The 22,762-nt window shown below is 47.9% G+C and overlaps 1 protein-coding gene across 2 annotated transcripts; it reads right to left on the bottom strand.

The window, feature by feature from the left end:
* Positions 1–237: 237 nt before the first annotated feature.
* On the bottom strand, positions 238–13,853 carry CTSE (cathepsin E). 2 transcript variants are annotated; one of them, XM_081120963.1, is made up of 9 exons: positions 13,721–13,853; positions 12,925–13,081; positions 12,368–12,485; positions 10,942–11,060; positions 7,687–7,886; positions 5,235–5,357; positions 3,911–4,052; positions 3,714–3,812; positions 238–1,772 (listed from the first exon to the last, which is right to left on the bottom strand). In XM_081120963.1, exons 1-9 carry the CDS (start codon positions 13,786–13,788, stop codon positions 1,608–1,610), a joined length of 1,191 nt encoding a protein of 396 aa, XP_080977089.1. In that variant the 5' UTR covers positions 13,789–13,853; the 3' UTR covers positions 238–1,607. The 2 variants fall into 2 exon arrangements, with proteins under 2 accessions (XP_080977089.1, XP_080977090.1); XM_081120964.1 differs by lacking the exon at positions 12,925–13,081 and having other exon boundaries at positions 13,721–13,784.
* Between the last annotated feature and the right edge of the window lie 8,909 nt (positions 13,854–22,762).

The raw sequence follows: 22,762 nt of genomic DNA, 5'->3' as shown, positions 1-22,762 counted from the left end.
TCTGAAATCAATAAAGATACATTAAAAAAAAAAAAAAGCCAGAATAAGCTGAAACACTCATTATTCTGAAACTGGTAAATAAAGGGGGAAGAAACAATTAATTTTGCCTTTCCTGTATGAGTGTTCCTCATGGTGAGCAAACAGTTGTTTTATTACCTCTGAGTCTGAGGGTGTATTTTTTTTGTTTTTTATTTTATTTTATTATTTTTTAAATTTTATTTTTCAGTTACATTTACATTCAATATTTTTTCTATTAGTTCCAGGTGTACAGCATAGGCTAGATACACTTTGCAAAGCATTTACCCCTATATTTTCAGTACTCACATGGCACCACGCATAGTCATGACATTATTGATTACATTCCCCGAGCTGTACTTTACATCCCCGGGATTGTTTTGTAACCAATTTATACTTCACCTTTTCACCCAGCAGTTCCCCAACCCCCTTCCCCTCTGGCGACCATCAGTCTGTTCTCTGTGCCTGTGAGTAAAAGAGTTACTTTTATTTTCCTGAGTTATTTTTTATAGAAGAATCCCAGCTAACAAATATAAGAGGAAATAGAATTAGAAAAGTTCCTGTTTTGCATCCCCTAAAGACAGCGTGGATCTAAGTACTCATCAATGGCTGCTAAAATCTTGAGGTTAAAAATACCAAAGGGAAATAAAGGGGAAAATTCAAAAAATACCAAAGGGAAATTCATCATAAATGGATGGATGAGGCTGAGAACTCCTGGACCCTCTCACCAGTCCTAACACTCCGACCAGAGAGGTGCCAGGCATTACCTCTCCTGATGGGCTACAGCGGGGTGTACCTAGCACCGTGGAAGAAGTGTTCTTGCCACAAAATCGGGCCCCTAGATCTAACCACCATTTTATAGGAAAGATGGACCCAGAGAACCAGGTTACATGACACCTCTGGATTTCAACTAGAGAAGTTCAGACTGTGGTAAACTGCACAGATGAAAAGACGCATAAGAAACGTTTCAAATAAATGCAGTTTGTGGACTTGCGAATCCTGATACAAACAAGTCAACTGCAAACTTGACCAAACATTTACAGACAATAGGGGACATTTGAACACTGACCGCACATTCAGGGAGTTAGAAGGATTTATGGAAAAATCCTTGATGTGATGATTTATGATGCGATGCTAAGAATTTGCTTCAAAATAATCCAGGTATGTAGGGCTGGAGAGAGGAGTGGGTGGTGTTCAGATAAAAAAGTCTTGGCCATGTGCGGGTGGGGTGAGCACAGGGATTTATTGCACTGTAATCTCTGCTTCTATAATAATTTCCGTAATTTGTAGATTCTACAATAAAATGTTAGCAGAGAGTAAAAAAAAGTTTGGACATACAACTTATTATTCTATTATGATGGTGCTGGAGGTGGTGGGTATATGGAAATGTGTGTGTGTGTGTGAGAGAGAGAGAGTGTGTGTGTGTGCATGTGTGTGGTCTCAGCTCTGTCTGGTCCTAATTCAAGTAGCAGCTCTGGAACAAATGCATTCTATTGAAAATGCCTTTTTGACAGGTGTGAACAGTGCCCCAACCTAACAGGCCCAGCTGGATTTCCAAGGGGTACTAGGCAGGCACAGACACAAGGCCCTATTTAGGGGGTGGCTGGGGCCAGCCCCACACGATTATTCCCTCGGTCAAAGACAGAGTAAAACTGTCTAATGAAGACGTCGCCCAGGATCCAGAGGGGCCCATCTGGAGGCTGGATGTCAAGGCCTTGAAAGCCACTGGAGCAGAACTTCATTCCATCTACAAAGTCCTGGGGTTGGAAAGAAGAAGGTGAGTGACATACAGGGGAAGAAGGAAGTAGTGCTGCCTAGAGCGATACTGTGTGGTAGTGGTGGCCATATCAAATAGCCTTGGACAGCTGCTTCTAGTTTTGGTTGGTTGGGTCTTCGTCCTGCCTCGTATACTTACCTATGTATTCAATAAAGTATTTGAGTAGAAGTGGGCCTGGGCTTCTAAGTTCTACAAATTTGAGAATTGTTCATTTGTTATACACCCCCAACCCCCAACACCATTTCACAGTTGGGAAAACCAAAACCGTGATGCATGGCTGGAAGAGCAAAAGGTTTGGCATTAGAAGATCTTGACTTAAATTCTGGGTTCTTTAGTTTCTAGTGAAGCTCAAGTCAGTTTTTTTAAGGGTGAGAAAGTGCTCTATAAATGGCTAGCCCCTGCTATTTTCTTGACCTGGGGAGAATCATTTGAGTGGCCCCTTCTAGGTCTAAGGCAAGTAGGCATCCCTTGTACTGTGAGAGGAGTGTAACCTCTCCAACCTTATTTTTCAGTTTGGCAGAGAGTTGGGATCTAACAGACAGGTGTGGTCTTTCCAACAACCACTGGAAGTTTGAGGTTGCCGGTGAGGGAGTGGGAAAATCTGCAGAGGGCTAAGGAGCCTTCTTGAGAGGAAGGGGTAAAGATGCAAAGGTATTGAGGCATCCACCATGGATTGAGGTGGGTGATTGAAATTTGCTGGCAGAAAAGAACAACAGAACCATATTGGTTATGGGGAAGGGAGTGGGGGTGAGCAGGACTCACGCAGGGTGAAGGTGGGAGAGTGGGGGTGCTGGGTGGTGAAGGGTGTATAGTCTCATGAATTTGGCAGTTGAAATATCTAGCTTGTCCTCAGTGTGGTGTTCACAGTGGCAGCTCCAGAATTCCTTTTGCTGGAATAAACATGAAGCTGTGTTTTAAAGAAAAATTGTGTGTATGGGTGAAAGTGTTTGCTATACTGTGTGTATGTGTGAAAGTGTTTGCTTTAACTTTTACTATATGTTTATACCTGCTGGCTTAGGGAGGGCGTTAATGGAGATCAGGGTGTAAGGGTAGGTAAATTCCTAAAGCCCTCAGAATAAACCTTAGCACCTCAATTCTGGTGCAGTCACCCTGATGCTGTGAGGGACTCTTGGGCAAAGTCAGTGCATTAAAGTGTGTCACCAAAGAACTATGATGCTGAAAACCTGGGCCATCTGTGGTACGAAGTGGTCATGGATTTCTCCGACACCTGGGAGTTCCCTTTCTACCTCACCTTCACACTTAATGCATCTACTTCAACAAGGCATTCTCTTGTTTGAGGAGAATGCTAACTTGAATGTATATTAGAAGAGATATAACTTTATTCTATACCTGCCACCCCATGCAGCTCATACCTAGAACCATTAACTGTCTGGGTCTCGATGTCCTGGTCTATAAAATGGGATAATAACTTCCCCAGTCTGACTCGGGGGTTAAGGAGAGTTTGGTGGTTGAGGTTAGTGACAATGTCAGCAAACCTCATTGATGGCTTGTTCCAGGCTTCCTGCCGCTTCATGGCAGAGTGGGACATTAGAAAACCGGCCCAGGGGCCTTTCCACCACAGACAGGCAACTGAGCCCTTCCCAGAGGAAGTGTCACCTCAGTGCAGGATAGGATGGGAGGGGACTTGGGATGAATGTGGCCTGAGTGCAGGCAACTGTTTGATAGGGGAAGTGGCGGGTATATGGGGAAGGCCCTGTGACTTGCAGAATGAAGAAACAGTCCTTTTTCTCTTTTCTGCTATATTGTGTGTGTGTGTTGTGTGTGCTCCTTTTTAAAAATTGAATTTCCTGGAGTGACATTGGTTAATAGAATTATACAGGTTTCAGGTGTACAATTCCAGAACGCATCACCTGTACACTGTACTGTGTGTCCACCTCCCCAAGTGGGGAACAGTTCTTACCGGCAGGGTGTAGGCTGTTGGCTGAAGAATGTAGGGAACTCCATTGATGGTGAAGGTGACATCCGGCATGACATTGAGATTGTCACACTCCATCGCGTACTAAAACACAATACAGAATATCAGCTTAGAAGTCTCCCATCGCCAAGGCAGGCCCAGGCTCCTGCTCCCACCCCTCCGCACCCCAGGCCAGCACTCACTTCTCCATCCACGGGCTCTGCCCCAATGGCCCTCTGCAGCTGCTTGATCTCATCCGAGGGGCCTGTGATGAGGGAGGTCCCTGTGTCCACAATGGCCTGGCAGCCTTCTGCACAGAACATCACAGTGCCTCCCACCTGGATTCTGAGGGCAAAGGGAGCAGCAGCAGACCCTCACATCTTCTCCTTCTGTCCCTTTCCCAGCCCCCAGGCGTCCCCTAGCTCCCCAGCAGCTCTCCCTCCCCCTGGGCTCTCTTCTACCTGAAGCACATTAATGATTTCCATTTTGGTCTCTCTCACCACATGCGTGTTTCTCACTTTTTTTTTCTTTCGACTGAGATTCCTAGCAGAAAATACATTTACTTCATGACCCGGTACACACACACATGCAATAAAAATTTCATGGAACAGCGCTTGACCTTAATATGTGAAGTGCACTCTGATATTTTCTATTTTATTCCATTTCATTAAAAAAATGTAGGTCATGATCTCTTAAAATGATGTTATGACCTGTAAATGGGCAAATCCCTACAATTTGAAAAACCTTCAATAGACAGTGAACACTGAGGCTTTTTGCTTTTGTATCCCTAGTGCCTGGCACATGCCTGGCACCTTGCAGGAACTTATTCCTGGCTGAACTGACACTTGAATTAAGTTTGTTGAATTCCTGTATTGTCTAATACAGTGCCAGGAAGGTGTCCGGCACTGTATTAGACACACTTCCCCAATTGCTCCAGGCCCAGATGTGTGTGTGTGCGTGCGTGCGTGCGTGCGTCTGTGTGTGTGTGTGAAGGCTCAGTCAATGCTGCCACTTCCATGAAACCCTTGAGGATTTCTTCAGATAGAAGCTGTCTTGACCTGTCTGCTGGGACACTTTGGTGGCACATTCAATGGAGCACTGACCACCTTCCTCTTTACATGCAGTCGTTTGTATGTACATCTCATCTTCTGTACATGCTTTGTGAAGGCACAATCGGAGTCCAGTTCACTTCTGCACCCCCATTTCCCTCAGCCCTGGTCTGTGTGTTGATTTGTGTTGAGTGAACGTGAAGCGGCTGGTTGAGCGTATTTACCTGCTGAGTTGAAGGCACAGACTAAAGAAAGGCACACGAGGAAGTGTGCCTGTCACCCTTGCCTGTCACGCTGGTTACTGATGGCCCTTCCTGCACCTCTGCTCAGCACCGCTGCACCTCTAGCTCGAGCAGCAGGCTCCTGGCATCCCCCCCAGTGACCAGCACCTTCATTCGGATCAGGTCAGTTCATCCAGTTTGAGTTGTGCCTGTTATGACTTCTTCCCTCAACACCGTTCTTTGTGGAGGATACTCACGTGTCCAGTGCAATCTGCCAGTAGCTTTGCTTGGTGACCGGGACCCAGTTCAGACTCCCAGAGAAATGGGAGTGGTCATAGCCTCCGAAAATCAGCTCACTCCCTGCACCACCTTCTGGGTCGCTACAGGGAGAGAAAGGCAGGTTGTCAAGGAAGGGCCACTGGAAAACCCTAGGAATCAGCTCCCGCCCCTTGGTCTGATCACTCACACCAAGTACCTGGACAGGCAGAAATGCAAGCCCGGGCTTTGAGACCAGGACTTCTGATCACTGCAAGTTAGTTAGTTTGGACCTTTTGGGCAAAAGAAGAGAGAGCTCTGCTCGATGATTTGTGAATGTCCTCCTGCTTCTTGGATAAAGGGGTACAGAGGTGAGAAATGGGGACAATGGGTCCAGTCACCCAGAACTCACACAGAATCAAGGCCAGGAAAACCTGAGGGGTGCACACATCATGGGACTGGAGGCACCCCCAAAAGACAACCTTTCCCCAAGTATCTCTTCCACTATCACTGTGGCTCTGCCTGCAGTTTGTGTCCACATTGCTCAGTCTTCTGTGTTAAGGCAAAGAAGCTAATGTGAACCAACATGACTTATTAGACCTTGAACGTTTATTAATTTTTGTTGGTCATTTCTCATATTATGTTCTGGCACCTAACAGGATTGTGGGGAAATAGGACATAAAACAGATTCATTTTCAGTAGGAATAGGATCCGAAAAGTGCAAAACTTGGAGCATTGTAAGGCGGGGTAGTAAATGAGACAGGAAGGGGGCATCTGTGGGAATCGTAGGGCCGAGATTTTAGGCAAGGGGGAAAGAACTAATGTTTGTTGAAGGCCTTCATGCAGGGCACTGTGCTAGGAATCTGACCTGCCCAATCACGTTCAATTCTCACACCAACTGTGTGTGCATCTGGGGAAACAGAGGCTCAGGGAGATGAGGTAACGTAAGTGGTGGGATTTGAATCCAGGTCAGTTTGACTGCAGAGCCTTTGCTATCTCCCGCGTCATCCTGGGCTGGAGGGGAGCAGGAGGCTCTGAGACGGGGAAGTGGAGGGGCCTAGAAAACCTGCCCCCTTACTCAGCTCTGCCTGGCCTCGGCCTCTCTCAATTGCAGCCATGCCGGAGAGGGAGAATTTGATGGAGGGAATCAGAGACTCCCCTCCTGGGAGAGGAAAACAAAGGCAATGAGCTTGTGCTGAAACAAGGGAAGCTCAGGCTAGGTCTCAGCGGGAAGGGGTCAGAAGGGTAAGAAATCCCCTTCCTTGTATAGGAAGGGAGGTGAGATGACACTCCCAGGACCCAGGCAAGAGTGCCCAGAGCAGGTGAGCCTCATGAACTTTTCCAAAACCCCAACGTGCAATTTAAAATACACATAACGTAACATTTACCATCTTAATCTTTTTACATATATAATAATAATAGCTGGCTTTAAAAAAAAAAAAAAAGCCTCACCTGATGATGTTTTTATTGATTTTAGAAAAAGAGGAAGGGAGAGGGAGAGAGAGAAACATCCATGTGAAAGAGAAACATAGATCCGTTGCCTCCCGCACTCATCCTGACCAGGGATTGAACCCACAACCTGGGTATACGCCCTGGCCAGGAATTCAACCTGTGACCCTTCGGTGCACTGGACGATGCTCCAACCAGCTGAGTCACAGGGACCAGGGCCCATCTTAAGCATCAAGTGGACAGCTTAGTAACGTTAACTATATTCACATTGCTGTGCAACCCGTCTCTAGAACTTTTCATCCTATAAAACCAAAACCTTACAACCATTCAGTAACTTCCCATTCCCCCTCCCCCAGTCCCTGGCAACCACCATTCTACTTTCTATTTCTATGACTCAGACCACTCTAGATACTTCATAAAAGGGAAATCATAAACTGGTCCCTTCGTGACGGACTTAGTTCACTTAGCATAATGTCGAGATTTATCCACATTGCAGCATGTGTTAGAATTTCCTTCCTTTTGAAGGCTGGATATATTCTATTCAATGTGTGTACCACGTTTTGTTTATCCGTCCATTAATATGTGATTATTTTATTATCGGCTTACTTTAAACTTCTTTCCTGCCTCCCCCCACTGGAATTAAGCTTCTTGAGGACAGGCACTGTGTTTCTTGTTTCACTGTGTCCCCAGTGCCTAACATGCTCAGCACAGAACAGGGGCTTGAAGTATTTATTCACTGCATAAATGCATCTCTAACTCCTAATATTCCTTAAATTAGTCCAGTGTGCTACCGTTTGCAAAGTGCTTTTCACAACGACTTTCTGAGGCAACTCCCATTTTCTCAATAGTCAGAGAGGTTAAGTGTTTTGCCCAAAATCACACACCTGGACAAACAAGAACCCAGCCCAGGCGTGTAACTTCTACGTCTCGTGCTCTTTCAGGGGCACCTTGTTTTCCCCCTGGAGATCCAACTGACCTCAGCCTGGCAGGCTTCACGGGCCTTACCTACTCATGTAGACAGAAAACATGGGTACGTCCACCAGGTTCTGGGCCATCATATTGTCGAACACTGGGGTCACCCCTCCAACAGCCAACGAGGGGTATCCCAGGCCTAGAATGCCATCAAACTCTGCATTCACAAAGGTCTGGCCAGGCTCCGTGACACTCTCTCCAAACTGCTGGCCGACCACCGTGAGTCCTTCCACCTGATGGGAGAAAGCCCAGGAGATACTTGGCAAAGGGTCTCAGATTCCCGGATTTTCCCTCTGTCCTGATCTAATTCTTCTCTGACTCCACTCTTCTTGATTAAATGGGCGAGAGTATTTTTGCCGTATTGCCACTCAATTTTTTAATGTAGACCTTTTTGGTTGAAGTAGAGTACAGAAATGTAAGTGTGCAGTTCAGTGAGTGTTCACAAGCCGCAGTCACCCATGTGAGCAAGCTCCCGAACGGAAACACAGGACATTGCAACCCCCTAAGGAGGCCCTCCGCACCTGCCAGTCATTGAGCCTTTCCTCAAGCTCTAGTCTCCTGCTTTCTAACAGCATATACTAGCTTTGCTTGTTTTTGAACTTTATATAAATGAAATCATGAAATGGGTTCTTTGGTACCTGGCTTCTGCCAACCAGCACTATGCGGTATGTGGCACCACGTGGTCACTGTAAGTCAGGTGCCCGCGTGAGTAGGCTCCGAACTGTTACTCTGTTCCGTTGTCGTTTGCCTCCCTGTGCCAGCACCACATATCTTGAGCTGCGTGCCGCTCTCGTTTGTCTGTTGTCACTGTATTGCACAGCATGAATTTGTCATCCTTCTCTGTGCATTTCTTTGTGGAAAGATTTCTAATAACAGAGCCAATATTTGGATAGACATTGGAGTGTTCATATTTCCTAATTTTTCTTGTGTCAGTTTTGCCATGTTGTATTTCTCAAGGCATTTGCCAATTTTTAAAAAAATCGTGAAATTTATCAATATAAAATTATTCTTGATAGCCTCTTATCATTTTAATGTTTGCAGAGTCTTTATGAATGCTTTATTTTTCATTTCTAATATTGTTAGGTTGTATTTTCTCTCTTTTTTCTTGATTAATTTTGCTAGAGGCTTACAAGTTTTATTAATCTTTGTAAAGAGTGAATTCTTGGCTTTGTTGATTGTCTCTGTTATATGACTTTTCTATTTTATTGCTGCCCCTTTCTTCTCTTTCTTTCCTTCTTCTTTCTTTGGGGTTGATCTGTGGTTTGTGGTTTGCTTGTATTTGATTGCTTAAAATAGATGCATAGATTGTTGATTTTCAGCTTTTCTAATATATACATTTTGGGCTATAATTGTCTTGTGAAGGATTACATTAGCTGCATCCACAGTTCTTGGCACATCAGGTCTTCATTATCTGTGTCCATCAGGGCTTGCTAAGAGACGCCAAGCCCTTAGGAACGGCAGATAGAAAGGACTGTGTTCAGAGCGGTTGACTACACGTGGCAGGTGCTGGTTGAACAGTGTGCATTAGGAATTTGCTTTTGTCCTGCGCTGCAGCCTGACGCCTACAGTTTGCAGGCAGTAAGGGAAGACAGATGGCAGGGGGGAGAAGGGTGAATGGGAACTCTGAGGCCAAGGGTGGATCAGAGCCCACACTGTTCCCTCACTGCCTCTGGGCCCCCGAGATGGGGGTGTCCCGTAGCACGAGCTGACACTGTCTGCTACAGAGTTAAACACCGGCCGGCCCTGGAGCCAGGAGCCCTGTGGGAAGAGCTGCTGTGGCCTTGGCGCTGCCTCAGAATCCCCAGCTAGCCAGCGGGAGGTGACAAGCCAAAGGCTAAAATTCCCCTTCCCAGGCCATTCCAGTCCCTCTCCTACTTCCCAGAGGTGACTATGAGGATCAGTTTGGAATGTGATGTAGCCTTCTAAACAGTTATTTGTACTTTTATATATGTTCTAATAGAAAATACAGTGTATTGTTATATCTGTATGTGATATTTTTACATAGACAGTGTGTTTTGTGCATTTTTTTCACTCTATATGGCCTACTCTCACCCACTTTAAAGGGATGGTGATAGAATCTGGGCCCTGCTGGCCTCAGGACCCCCCAGAAGTGGAATGGTGCTGATCTGGAGTGGGTCAGCCTCTATTTCCCCAAAGACCTGGGCACATACTGTAGGCTCCCTTTATCCACGGGGTAAACGCTCCAAAACCCCCAAGGGATGCCTGAAACTAAGGATGATATTGAACCCTAAATATACTATTTTTCCTATGCACACCTATCATAATGTTTAATTTATAAATTAGGCACTGTAAGAGATTAACAATAACAAATAATAAAATAGAACAACACAATATATTGTAATAAAAGTTACTAAAATGTGGTCTCTCTCTTTCTCTCTTTGATAACTGATCTGATAACTGAGTTGACTACTAAGTGATTAATGGGCAGAGGGCAGATACAGTATGGATACTCTGGGCAAAGGAACAATTCACATCCTGGGTGGGACTGAGTGAAATGGTGAAAGATTTCATCATGCTATTCAATCAGTGTGCAATTTAAAACTTAGGACTTGTTTATTTCCGGAATTTTTAATTTAATATTTTATGGCTGTGGTTGGCTGAGGAGAACTACAACCACAGAAAGTGAAACCGCGGATAAGGGGGAACTACTGTACTGGGGCCCATAAACCTGGCTAGGGCAGGACCAGGGCTCTCCTGGTTTCTGTCCCCACATTGGTCAGGTTCCCACAGTTCTGGGAACTATAAGACCTTGGTCAAAGGAAGTTTAAGAAGACACTTATGAGCTCAGCATCGAGGTCAATGCTGACCTTGGACTTGTTTTGACAACTAGGATTCTGGCTTGTTGCCAGGATTGGGCCCCTACCTCCTACCTTGTTGCCTCGTTTCAGTAACTGAGTTCCCACCTTCGGCACCAGCTTGACATCTTTGTCCTTCAAGGTGGGGCCTGGTGTTGTCTCTTTGGTGCCCCCAGGGCCAGAGATTCAGCTGTGAACCCTGCCACCAGGCTCTCGGCTCCTGTGCACTGTGTGCAGGATTCCCCTTGTCACCTCTCTGGGACCCAGGACACTGAGCAGACTGGCCCACTGGCCCTGTCTCGGGCAGGGAGCCCTGCCTCTGCCTGGCCAGGCCTCCCCCTTCCCTGGACGCCAGCTCCTTGCTTCCATCTCTTCCTGAGGCAGACCTGAAACTGCTCCCCTAGGAGCTCTGCACAGTGTCTGTCTCCCAAGTTTCTGACCAGGAGAGGGCAAATGAAGGAATTATACTCACGGAGACTTGGTCGGCTCCGATGACTCCAGACAAGCTCCCAGTCCCATACTGAATGAAGAAATGGCTCCCGGCTGCGCTGTATGTGTTGGACTGGGAAGGGCTGAACCTGGGGTGTGTCTCTGGAAAGCAAGGATGCCGCTCTCGCCTAGGCCATCGGCTCTCTGCCTTCATCCCTGCCCAGGCCATCGGCTCGCTGCCTTCATCCCTGCCCAGGCCATGGGCTCGCTGCCTTCATCCCTGCCCAGGCCATGGGCTCGCTGCCTTCATCCCTGCCCAGGCCATCGGCTCGCTGCCTTCATCCCTGCCCAGGCCATGGGCTCGCTGCCTTCATCCCTGCCCAGGCCATCGGCTCATTGCCTTCATCCCTGCCCAGGCCATCGGCTCGCTGCCTTCATCCCTGCCCCGACACCCCAGGGTTTCTTCCCTCAACTTCCTGCTGTTGGCCCAACGAGCAGCTTCTTTCTCTTTCTGCCTCAGCCGTCCTTGCCGCTGCTCCTTCCTTCTGTCCCGCTGGGCAATGGGAACCAAACCTCCCGAATGTAAACCTGCCCAGAGTAGTCTGAGGACACAGTGATAAGCAGGTGCCTCCAGAAGGATTGGCCATGGCCCTCCCTAGTTGAGCCATTACATTCCCTTGTAGTCATATGTGGTGGGCTAACAGGGGACCAAATAGTTGTCCCTGGGCAAAGAGTTGCCTGCAAGCCCATGAGGCACACCAGAATAAACGCCAGTATCAGGCACCAGCAGCAGCCTCGCCAACCACTGTGGGTCAGAGCCTGGCATTCAAAAGAAACTCAGGGATAAACACTGGCTGTTCCAAGAACTCACTTCCAACTCCTTGCCCAGCCCATGACACCTAGTCTTGGGGTTTCCTGAGACAGTCTGTCTCTAAAACTTGTCCTGCATAGACCAAGACATCTCTCCTTAGCTCTTCCTTTTCCAGTCTTCACAAAGACCTCTGAGTTACCTCTGACGAACGGGTCCACCACCCACTGTGTCCCACCAGCCCCACCTCTGGTACACTGGGAGGTAGGTCTCCTTGAAACAGGTGAACAGTCTGCACTGGGACCTGGCCCACCTACTTGTCCAGAAATAGCCACTAGAGTAGAGCTGTCCCCCACATTCTTTTAGGTGCTCCGAAGGGAGTGAGTCACCACATATTCAAAAATTTGTATTTTTTGGCTGTAGAGTTCCCCCCTACTAATTCTGGTCAGTATGAAAGTTGCTAGCTTGGATAGAAATCAAACTGTAGCTTTCTTCCTGACTCAGCCCTGGTTGGGCTAAAGGCAGTCCCAGGGCAGACTCAGAGGTGGAGAGGGGAGGCTGGTGCACAGGGATGGCCAGTGACTGGAACTCAACCCCTTCCCCCAGAGTGCCAAGCTCTGGGTCCCAGGACTGGCTTCCAGCCACTCCCTGGACCACTTACTGCAGGCCGGGCTGGTGCAGTACACAGAGGGGACCCAGAGGTTGGAGGAGCCGGTGTCAAAGATGACGGTGAAGTTCTGCGGTGGGGAGCCGATGGAGATGGTGCCAAAGTATTCCATCTACAGGCAAGGGAGCGGAGGGAGCAGAGTGTGGGTGCTGGGGAGGGGGAGGGGACCCAGGGAGGGCTCCGTGGGCCAGTGCCTGGCTAGCTCAGGCTGGGGCTCAGAGACCCTGGGAACTGGCAGTCAGGGGTAAAATGAACAGAGGAAGGGCTGAGAGGGAGGAAATCAAATCATTATCCCGATTCTCATTATTGTGAGAACTACACTGAGCAAGCAGAGGAGACTTGCCCTGCCCATCCCTTTCCTCCTGCAGAGAGGCGCATGCATCCAGGGGCACTGGGGCTCATTCGGCCAAGTGCACTGGGACCCAGGGAAACAGTCTATACGGGTCACCCTAGAGGAGAAACCTAGGATTTCAGTGCGGCTGCACCCTACCACGGCCCAGGCTGGCCCTCCTCCCCCCCCCCCCCCCCGCCCCTGCCCCAGGAAGCCTCACATCCAGGTAGTTGATGAGAGGCTCATTGGCACTCTGGTCCATCGTGCAGGACTCGGTGAACTGGACCATGTCCAAATTCTGGGATTTCCAGAACTCAGAGAGCTGGCCCTGTGCTCGTAGCTTCTTTCGGAGGGACTGTTGCCTCCTGAGGGGCACCCTGAGGACAAAGCCCCATATGAGGACAAGATGCATTTCTGTCTCTCTCTGACTCCCCTCCCCCACCCCGTTTTCCCAGAGGTTAGTTGGGAAAATTACACAGGAGGGGATCCGCAAGGCGGTGTGCCAGGATTTGGGCAGAATCAGTACCCCCTCTGCCCCTGCCTGCCCAGCCTCGTGTCTACTCCTGTAGACTCTCAGACTAAGACTTGAAATGGCCCTGCCTCCCAGAGACCAGCTCTTTAAGATCTGGGGAAATGGGTGTGTGGATGGTCTGCATTTTTACATGAACCTCATGAGGGGCTGATTCAAAGGGACAGAAAAACTCTTGGTGGCAGCGGTCAGTCCCTTGGGGAAGTACTCAGGTCCTTTGAACCGTAAACCTCAGCTGCATGGCCCTGCTGTTTCCAGCATGAGGAGGTCCCTGGGGCTCAGCAGGCAGCTCTGCCAGAGGTGGAGGCTGAGGGGCTTGTCATGGGCTGGAGACTAAGGCTCACACAAGGTGGCCACTTAATAAGCCTTTTCTGAGCCCTCAGTTTCTTCTCTTCATTTCCCCGTCCGCTTTCCTCTCCCGGGGAGCCCTAAGCTTGAGGGCAGGGCACTGCCCCAGCTGGACGCAGTGCTGGGGACGTGGCCTCACCTGTGGAGTGGTCCTTGTGCCTGCGCCAGGTCCAGGAGCACCAGCAGCAAAAGAGCAGGCGTGTGCATTGTACAGCCAGCAGCTTCTTTCTCGCCTGCCCGGCCTTCCCTCCACTTCTCCTTTCTTCTGTCCCACAGGGCAGTGCGACCAGATCTCCCTCACGCAGACCTGCCCAGGCCACCCTGAGGACACAGCGATAAGGCCCCCGAGTCAACAGCCAGGCCCAGAGCAAACACAGCGTTCGTTATGGGGTGTTCCTCGTCCACCCCTGGGCTCCTTTCACTCCGGGGGGTGCAGATCTGGGGCGGGACTTGGGGATCTGTGTACCCCCTAAGAGCAAGAGGGTTGTCCAAGGCTCAGCACCTCCTAGAATCTCTAGCACCCATCCTGACCCCAGGAAGCCCTATATTAGTTAACTGAGGGGGCACCTTGCCCCTGGACACGTGGGAACCACCTACTGACTGTCACCATGAGTCTATCTGAAGACTCCTGAGGGGTGGAAGCTCAGTTGTCCCAGGTGGGGCAGGACTCTAACTCAGTGTTAATCACTTTGTTTTGTCTGTATTTCCTGGCCTCTTCTCACTTCCTTAGGAGCCCCAAGGGCAGTTTACTCCCCCCCCCCCCCCCCCCCCCCCCCCCCCCCCGAGTCCACTTCCAAACAGAAACCAGCACTCCCCAAAGCCCCTGAAATGGAAAGATTTGGCTGTGGATTGTGGAGCTGGTTTTTCTGATCCCAAGGATTTGATGAATCCAGGGCTAAGGGTAGGGGGAGGTTCAGAGGAGAAACAGAGGCAGCCCTGGAGAGCCAGGGAGGTACCGGGGGTGGAGGTTCTGGAGAAGGGCCTGTATTAGTTTACTAGACTGCCATGCGAAGTAGCACAGACTGCGTGGCTTAAACAAGAGAAATTTATTTTCTCATGATTCTGGAAGCTAAAAGTCCAAGATCAAGGTGTCAGCAGGGTTGATTTCTCCTGAGGCCTCTCTCCTTGGCTTGTAGATGGCCACCTGTGTCCTCAGATGGTCTTTTCTCTGTGTGTGTCTGTGTCTGAATTTCCTCTTCTTATGAGGACACAAGTTATATTGGATTAGGACCCACACATAGGACTTCATTTAACCTTAATTACCTCTTAAACGTCCCATCTCCAAATATATCACCTTCTGAAGTAGTGGGGGTCAGGACTTCAACAGATGAATTTGGGGGGATGCAATTCAGCAGCAGGATCCTGTCTGTCAGTGGGACTTAGGTCACGGGTCAGGGGTGGCAGGGCTCAGCGCTTTGTTATCCCAGCATGTGAAACCCCTCAGCAAGTGCTTATCTCTGTGGACATCCCACCTACTAAACTGAGGGTGGGCTTTATTTCCTTGAGTGGAGATGGAAGGCGGCAGGAAGGAACAGTTTCCTCTAACCCTAACCCAAGTGGATGGGACACTGAGCGAGGGCCGCAGAGGCCGTCATTGTGGTCACACATGACAATACTTCTGAGCTCTGGATTGGAGGTAGGGCACCTGGATTTAGATCACCTCTGGTTTCCATCTCTGAAGCCCAAGAAACAGACAGAGTTTGGATCTAACTTGAACCTTGCCTTGGGCTCTAAAAATGTTAAAAAGACATCAGAAGGGCTTGGGGAATAGCCCAGATCCTTGACCCCTGACCCTAAGGGAACAAAGCCTCTTTGGCATTTGCCCACTTACAAGGAGCCCTTCTCTTTGATCTTTCTTTGGAGAGACAGTCTGCACCCAAAAGTTTGAGCGACAGGTGGCTGGAAGCCGAAATAATTCATTTTAGCACTAAGCTCTGCCCAACCTAAAGGTATCTTAATTTCTTCATTTGCCAAACACCCTACCCACATTGTTGAGTTTTAAGGGGGATTAAATACACAAAATACGGCATGTGGAAGTGCTTGAGAAGCTATAAGGTATCATCAGGACTAAAGATTGTCACTATAAAGACCTTGTGCTAGAAAACTTCTTCCAGATCATGAAGGCAGAACAGAGGGAAACACTGACGCAGAGGCAAAGTGACCGGCCTAGCATGGGATTCACTTAGTGGCAGAGCCACAATTAGGACCCAGGCCTCCCAGCATCCAGTCCAGTGAACTTTCTGCAGAATTATCACCATTATTACTGAACTATTGACATGAGTGTAACCGAGACCCCTCTCTCCTGACTCCCGTCTTCCAGGCCCCTTCCCATATTCCCCTCACCTCTGTTTACTAAATGTAGAGGGTTTGGCTGGCTCAGGTTTGAAAAATAGCCGGTTGGTCTGGGCAGCTGTGGGCCACCACTGACTAGAGCAGAGACAGCCTGGATCCTCTGTGAGGAGCTCCGGGGTGTGGTTGGATTTTGGAAAGCTTAGAGGCAGGAGCGTGGGGGCATTTTTCAGAACTGATGGGTTCTGTTCTCTCTGGAAACATCAAGAACTATACCTGCCCTGGCTACAGGTTACTGGATCCTCCTATGCTGGAATTAAATGTTGCTGTGGACAATTTAAATACTTTCCCTAGGGAACAAAAGCCTGTGGACATGTGTGATGGTGTGTGATGGTATGTGTGTCTTTTAAGAAAAGGGAAAGGGAGGAGCATTTGGGGTAAAACTGTACCACGTGGGCAAAAACAGGGCTGTTGTGAAAATTTTCCGAGGTGTATTGGAATCAACCTCCAAAGGAGTATGGGGCTGAGAGAATAGAGAAAGAGACTGACAACTCCAGAATTAAACCAAGAGTTTATTAAGGGAACTTATGGACAGAAGCAGAATTTTGGGCAGCAGCAAGATGTTGGATCTCCCCACCCGAAAGGGGAAGGGGGTTTGATAGATATGGTCTCCAGGAACACGGAGACTATATCTCAGTGAACTGGCTGTTCACAGAAACCATTTGCCTAGTGTAGGCAATGATCCAGTCTCTCAGCCTTGGGAGAGGGGCTTTGGAGACACAGAGAGACCCTCAGGGATGCCGATTGGAGGCTGGTTGGACACAAAAGTTTGTCTGTTTCCAGAACATTTGAAAACTTTTGGTGGTGACACCAAATCAACTTCTCTTTTCTGAAGCTTCAGTTTCCTAAAGATAAATTAGTAGTGAGAGGACGGTTGCCCGGTGCTCTGTGGAAATCAGCCTCGTCGGGGCCCGATGGCCTAGAGGCAGTGTGTCAATCGCCACCCGAGCAGCTGCTTCCCCTTCGGGCTCAGCTGGCCCCTGATGGCACGGGTGCCAGCACCCCAGGATGCTCTCGGCCCTCGCTCTGCCCACATTACCAGCTCAGCCTGAATATGACCAACTGGGACATGTCCCAACATCATTCTGCCAGAAGTTGATGAATGAGGGAAAACCTGCTATGCTGTGTGTGGTGCAGTAGAAAGAGAACTGGGATCTGCTGCCTGGATCTGGTCTTGGCTCAGCCACTGTATGTCCTTAGATAAATCACTTTTCTCTGATGCTAGTTTCCTTGTCTGTAAAATAAAGAGGTTGGATTGAATAGCAAGGAACATTTTGGGTGCATGGGCCGTGTGCCAGGCTCTGAGCTAAGGACTTACGAACATTAACTCGTTCGACCCTCACACCAATGAATGCTAGGTATTATTTTTAAGCCCATTTTACATATTAAATAACTGAGACATAGAGGGTTTAAATAACTTGCATAAGGTGCCAGAACCAGGGTTCAACCCAGATTTGCCTGAGTCTAAAGTTGATGATCTGTACTGGGTGATCTCTAGGGTTTGACATTGAAGAATTTCTTCCTGAAAGAGAACAGCAAAAGGAGAGAAGAGAGGGAAAGGAAGGTCAGGAACAGTTTCCCTCATGACGGAAAATGTGAGGCGTTTTTATTGTAAGAAGAGAAAAGGGTGTGTGCAGGGTGGAGTGAAGTGGTGCAGAACTGTGGGATGCCAAGTCCTGTCATTGCTCATTTTTTGCAAATATTTTCTATTTTGCCTTCAAGTATCAGCAAGGGTCATTATTGTATTGCTGACAGGTGTAAAAGCCCCCCCATGCACCCCTCTGCTACTGGATTATGCCCCACCAGATGCTGAATTGTGAAAAGGAAAAGTTAAGGCCATCGAACCATTTGTTTAATGCTGAAAGAGCATAACTGGCACAAATGCAAACTTTCCCCCATGGCTTGGTCTCCTTTGGCTTGGCAAAGCCTCTTGTTTTCCTGCAACTGGAAATAAGGATCCAATGTCCCCAGCATCTCACCACGTCAAGAATTCATTAGTCTTGAGGCATTTCCAAAACCACTGTCAACCATGTTATGGGAAAGTGCCTTTCAGACTAGAAATCATGGCAGTGCAGTCAGCAGAGGGCATGGGTATTGGGGAAGTTTCTCACCCGAACACTGCGTGTGCTGTGCGTGTGTGTGCGCGTGTGCTGTGTGGGCGTCCCTGCGCTGTGTGGGCGTCCCTGCGCTGTGTGGGCGTCCCTGCGCTGTGTGGGTGTCCCTGCATTGTGTGGGTGTCCCTGCACTGTGTGGACGTCCCTGCACCTGTGAGCAGGAAGGGCAGCCCCTGCCTCGGCTACCAGAGAGCAGACCTCACACTAACCCACTAGCTTCTGTGCTGTTAGTGAGCCCAGGTATTGAAAGCAGACAAAGCAGGGCTTGGATTTCAATCCTGCCCCTTCACAGATGGATGTGCAACGTCTGGGTTGTTTGGGAGCCTCAGTTCCCCCACTACACAAAAGAAAGGATGATTTCCTTGCCGGACAATGTGAGGATTCCAGGAAACCACCCTCAGGAGGAGTGCTTTTTGTGTCCCCCAGCCCAGCACTTGACACCAAGCAAGCACTCTGGACTGGGACCGTGGCTGAAGCATGGGAAGCAGGCCGCGCCTGCCGTTAGCAGATGCCCACTTTACGCCATACGCTGCTCTAAGGGCTTTAAATGTCTTCACTCATATAATCCTCTCAACGACCCTTAAGGGAAATGGTCCCAGAGAAATAAATGAGTGTGTCCAAGGTCACATGACTGCTGCTGATGAAACCAGGCTTGAACCCAGGAAGTCTCTCTATAGGGTTTGATCTACACAACTGCAAGCTGCTGTCTGTAGCTGATATACATGTGACTGTCTGTATTAACTGACTATAAAATACATCGTGGGGATCAGCCACCTTGATACGTATTTTAATGATTCAGGAAAGTTCTCAAGGCGTCCACCTTTCCTCAGGTCTTACTGTGTGATCAGAGACTCAACCATGTAAAGTCTAGAAAATGAAAATGTTCTCTACCCCTTAATTTCCTTATCTGTAAAATGGGGCCGTTAGGAAGATTAAACAAAAGCTTATGTGCAAATGTATGACACACAGTAAATATTCAATCAATACATGATTACATTTTTGTTATAAGGAGAAGAGAGATAAAACAGACCAGTGTAACAAAAATCTGATTGCCTTTCCTTCGTTCCCACCACTGCTTTTCAATTTCAGGTTTCTTGTGACAGGGGCCTCACCTTGGCAGTGCTCCTTTCCCCAGTGTTTTAGTTCCTCTACCAGGACTACTGGGCTCTGAATCAGTTCCCATCTTCCAACTTCCTGAAGTGTCCTCAGGGTAGGACTAAATTCTAAAGCTGTGGCAGAATTTTAATCTCAGGGTCTCTCTCAGGTGAACTTGTCTCCGGTTCTAAAACTCCTGTCTTGTTCCTGCTCCATTAAATGCCTTGGAAACCCACAGGAAGAAAACACATACTAAAGATGCAATTAAGATTATGTCCGTTCCTGGACACCGAGATACTTGTCTGATCTTCCCTCCAAGTTTAACAAGCTTCCTTTATCTGAGAGCCTCCAAATGAAGCCCTGTCACTAAAGACTTTGCAAACATCATTATTTATGCACAGGAAAATCTGGATGCCTAGTCTGATTGATTTTATTTCAGAGAAGAGAAACCCAAGGCCCCGAGACAGCTCCTCCCCAGAAGGGCAAGATGCAAGGTTAGGGAGCCGAGGGCCTCCACACCAACCTCTCACATGGGTGTGTCCACCGGGCTGGTTCCAGAAAGGGGTGATAGGGACTGGGAATGGAGTGCAGGTGGAGCACTGGGAAAGAAGTGGTGAGCTGAGGTTTGTTTTGGAGACAGAACCCACAGGACTGGGCACTGAATTGGATGGGGGTGAAGGAGAGGAAAGATCAAGGATGACTCCTGAGCCTGTCCCACAGGAACACCTAGTCCTGTGCAAAATGCTGCTGTTCAAGGTTACTTTTACACCGAGCAGTTTTGTGATAAGAAAGCCTGTGTAACCACAGAAGCAGCTGTTTAACAAGATACTGAGCTGATTTTCAGAGACAGAGATCAAAACTGCAAGTCATGCAGCAGAAGCATGCGCAGAAAAGGGAACTTTGACCTCTGGCTGCGCCCTGAACTAAAGTCTCCCACAGCCCCCCACAGCCCCCTGCAAGGAACCAAAGAACTGGGATATAACTGGAATCTGAACACTGGAAGCCTTCAGAGGGGAAGGATCCGGGAAGATCTGGTGTTGACGCCCCTGACCATAAATGGCCAAGTTCCAAGGTTCGCTGATTAAAACGTGCAGCACTTCTGCAAACCTGTTCTCTCAGCCCCTTAAAACCCTTAGCCTAGCCGCTGAGCAAGATGCTTTGGGCCACTATTAGGTCTCCCATCTTCTCGGTTGGCGCCTTCTCCACCAATAAATATTTCCTTACTCCAAATTCTGGCATTTTGAGTTTTGGCCTTTTGAAGCATTGAGCTCATGAGCCTGGGTTCGGGGACACTAGGAAATAGACATCAGAAAGAGACTGGCTAAATAATTACGGCCTGTCCCTGCATGGAATGCTGTGGGACCATTGTAAAAGTGTCCGAACCTGCAGAGAATTTTAATTTTTTTTGGATAAATTATAAAATTTATTTATATTTCACCTTTTAAAAGCCAGAAAGTAACAAATTTCACTTTCTGGAAAGTAATCTTATTAGAAATACATGAAGTGCACTTAATATAAGGAAATCGGTTTCCGGGTACCACCAGTGAGATGGACATGCTTTATTTGAGCCAAACAGAGGATATGCCTGGAAGCCAGAGCTCAGCAAACTGAGAAATGACATTTGCAGCTTCCATTATGCATCTGGAATTAAAGAGAGAACATAGGGGAAGATTATCTGAAGGTGGGAGAAAGCAAGGTGGGGACTGGATTATAGGATAGTTAACAAGATTATGTGCTCTCTTGAGGGTAGTTTTTCTTGAGGGGTCTGAAAAGACGAATTCCAAAGGTGTGTTAACCTAGATGCACAGAAACAATGGCCAGGGCTTGCTTAAGGCAAAGATAAACCTCTTACTAAAGAAGTTATAGGCCTGGGGCATGACTACCGGCCTTAACCTGTCTATTTAGGAATTTATGATCAGATCACCCTGTGAGGTTACTGTCCATAAACCCCCCTTTTTTGTCCACACCATAACAAAACAATGAAAAAGCTCCAAAGAAAATCCTCTAGTATATATTGTTGGGTTAAAAAATGTATAACAGTATCTACTGTGTGCTACCATTTGTATAAAATAAAAGGGGGGAAATGTATATAGTCGCATTCACTTATATCTGCATAAAATATCTCTGGAAGGATAAACCAAGAAATTGGTAGCAGAAGGTACATTTTGGGATGGGAACTAGATAGATGGGGGCAGGGTGAGAGGAAGCTTGTCATTGTATATCATTTTATACTTTTTGAATTTTGAATCATGTGACTATATTATTTTATTAGTTTTCTATTGATGCTATGCCAAATTATTACAAACACAGTGGTTAAAACAGCACAAACTTATTATCTGATAGTTTCTATCTTCTAGAGGCTACCAACATTCCTTGGCTCATGGCCCCTTTCTCCATCTGTAAATCCAGAAATGCTGCATGCCTCTGACCATTCCCTCACTGTCACATCTCCCTCGGACCACAGTCTGGAGAGGTTGTCTGCTTTTAAAGACTCCTGTGATTAGATTTGACCCACCCAGTTAATCCAGAATAATCTTCAGATCTCAAGGTCCTTAATTTAATGCCACGTGCAAAATTCTTTTAGTCATATAAGATAACATAATCGCAGATCCGAGATTAGGATACAGACATCTATGGGGGTATCCTGCCCACCATAATTACTTATTCAGACAATTTCAAAAATAAAGAAAAAATGATAACTCAGACTTTTGATTTGAGCTATTGGGTACAGAGTGGTGCAGGCTCAAGACAGCAGAAAGAGGTCGAGGGAGGTGGAGAACCGAGGTCTGTCTTCGGCATGTTAATTTTGACATGCTGGTAGACTTTCCAGGGGTGACATCAGATTGACACTTGAATCTATGGGTCTGGTGCTCTCAAAAGACTTCTTGTGGCTGGATATATAAATGTGGGAGGCATCAGCATATAGAAGGCGGCTAAAGCTAGGACACTGGCCAGGAGCCGGTGCATGGATGTAGAAGAGGAGGAGCCCCAGGACTGTGCTCTGAAGCCCCAGGTAGGTGAAGGAGGAGGGATGAGCGGAGGAGGCCAAGAAAGAGCACGGTGGGGGTGCAGGAAAACCACGTTGCCTCCTCCAGGAGGCCTCCCCCAGCAGCCAGGATCTAAGGAGCCTCTACCCCAATTCCCAGCTTTTCTGGATCACACTCCTTGGTCCATGTCGTTTGCAGGGATGAGCACATCTGTAGTTCTCTCGTACTGTTTCTTTCCTGCCTGCCTCCCCTGACTACACTGAGCTCTGGCAGCCGGATCATTGCCGTATCCCCAGCACTGCCAGTGCCCGACTCAGAGTAGCAGTCATCAAATCTTTGTTGAATGAGTGAGTGAATGAATGAAAACAAATAATCCCTGTACCGCCACCCCCAACAAAGATGATGGCTCTAAAATTTACCCTCAAAAAAGTAAAAATAGTGCAGGTCTCCTATATCCTTCACTGACAATATTCCCCATACATGTAGGGTTGCATTAAAGTTGTAAACTAAGTATGATTTTAAAAGCACCTGTTCTACCTGGTGTCACATGCTTGAAATTCCATCATTGTTCAGTCACGCCCTGAAGTGAGGCCTTGCCCTCTTAGCACGGTGCCTAGCACCTAGTAAGCACTCAAT

The sequence above is a fragment of the Miniopterus schreibersii genome (genome assembly GCF_964146895.1).
Source record: "Miniopterus schreibersii genome assembly, chromosome: 19".
NCBI lineage: Eukaryota > Metazoa > Chordata > Mammalia > Chiroptera > Miniopteridae > Miniopterus > Miniopterus schreibersii.
This window is presented reverse-complemented; position numbering and strand designations above follow the sequence as displayed.

Bases quoted from the DNA above. Each gene is read 5' to 3' on its own strand.
- CTSE (XM_081120963.1), bottom strand. From the start codon at position 13,788: ATGCACACGCCTGCTCTTTTGCTGCTGGTGCTCCTGGACCTGGCGCAG. The intron at 12,486-12,924 runs GTGAGGCTTCCT...CCTTGCCTGTAG, and splicing joins CTCTCATCAACTACCTGGAT to ATGGAATACTTTGGCACCAT. The intron at 1,773-3,713 runs GTAAGAACTGTT...TTCCAACCCCAG, and splicing joins CAACAGCCTACACCCTGCCG to GACTTTGTAGATGGAATGAA.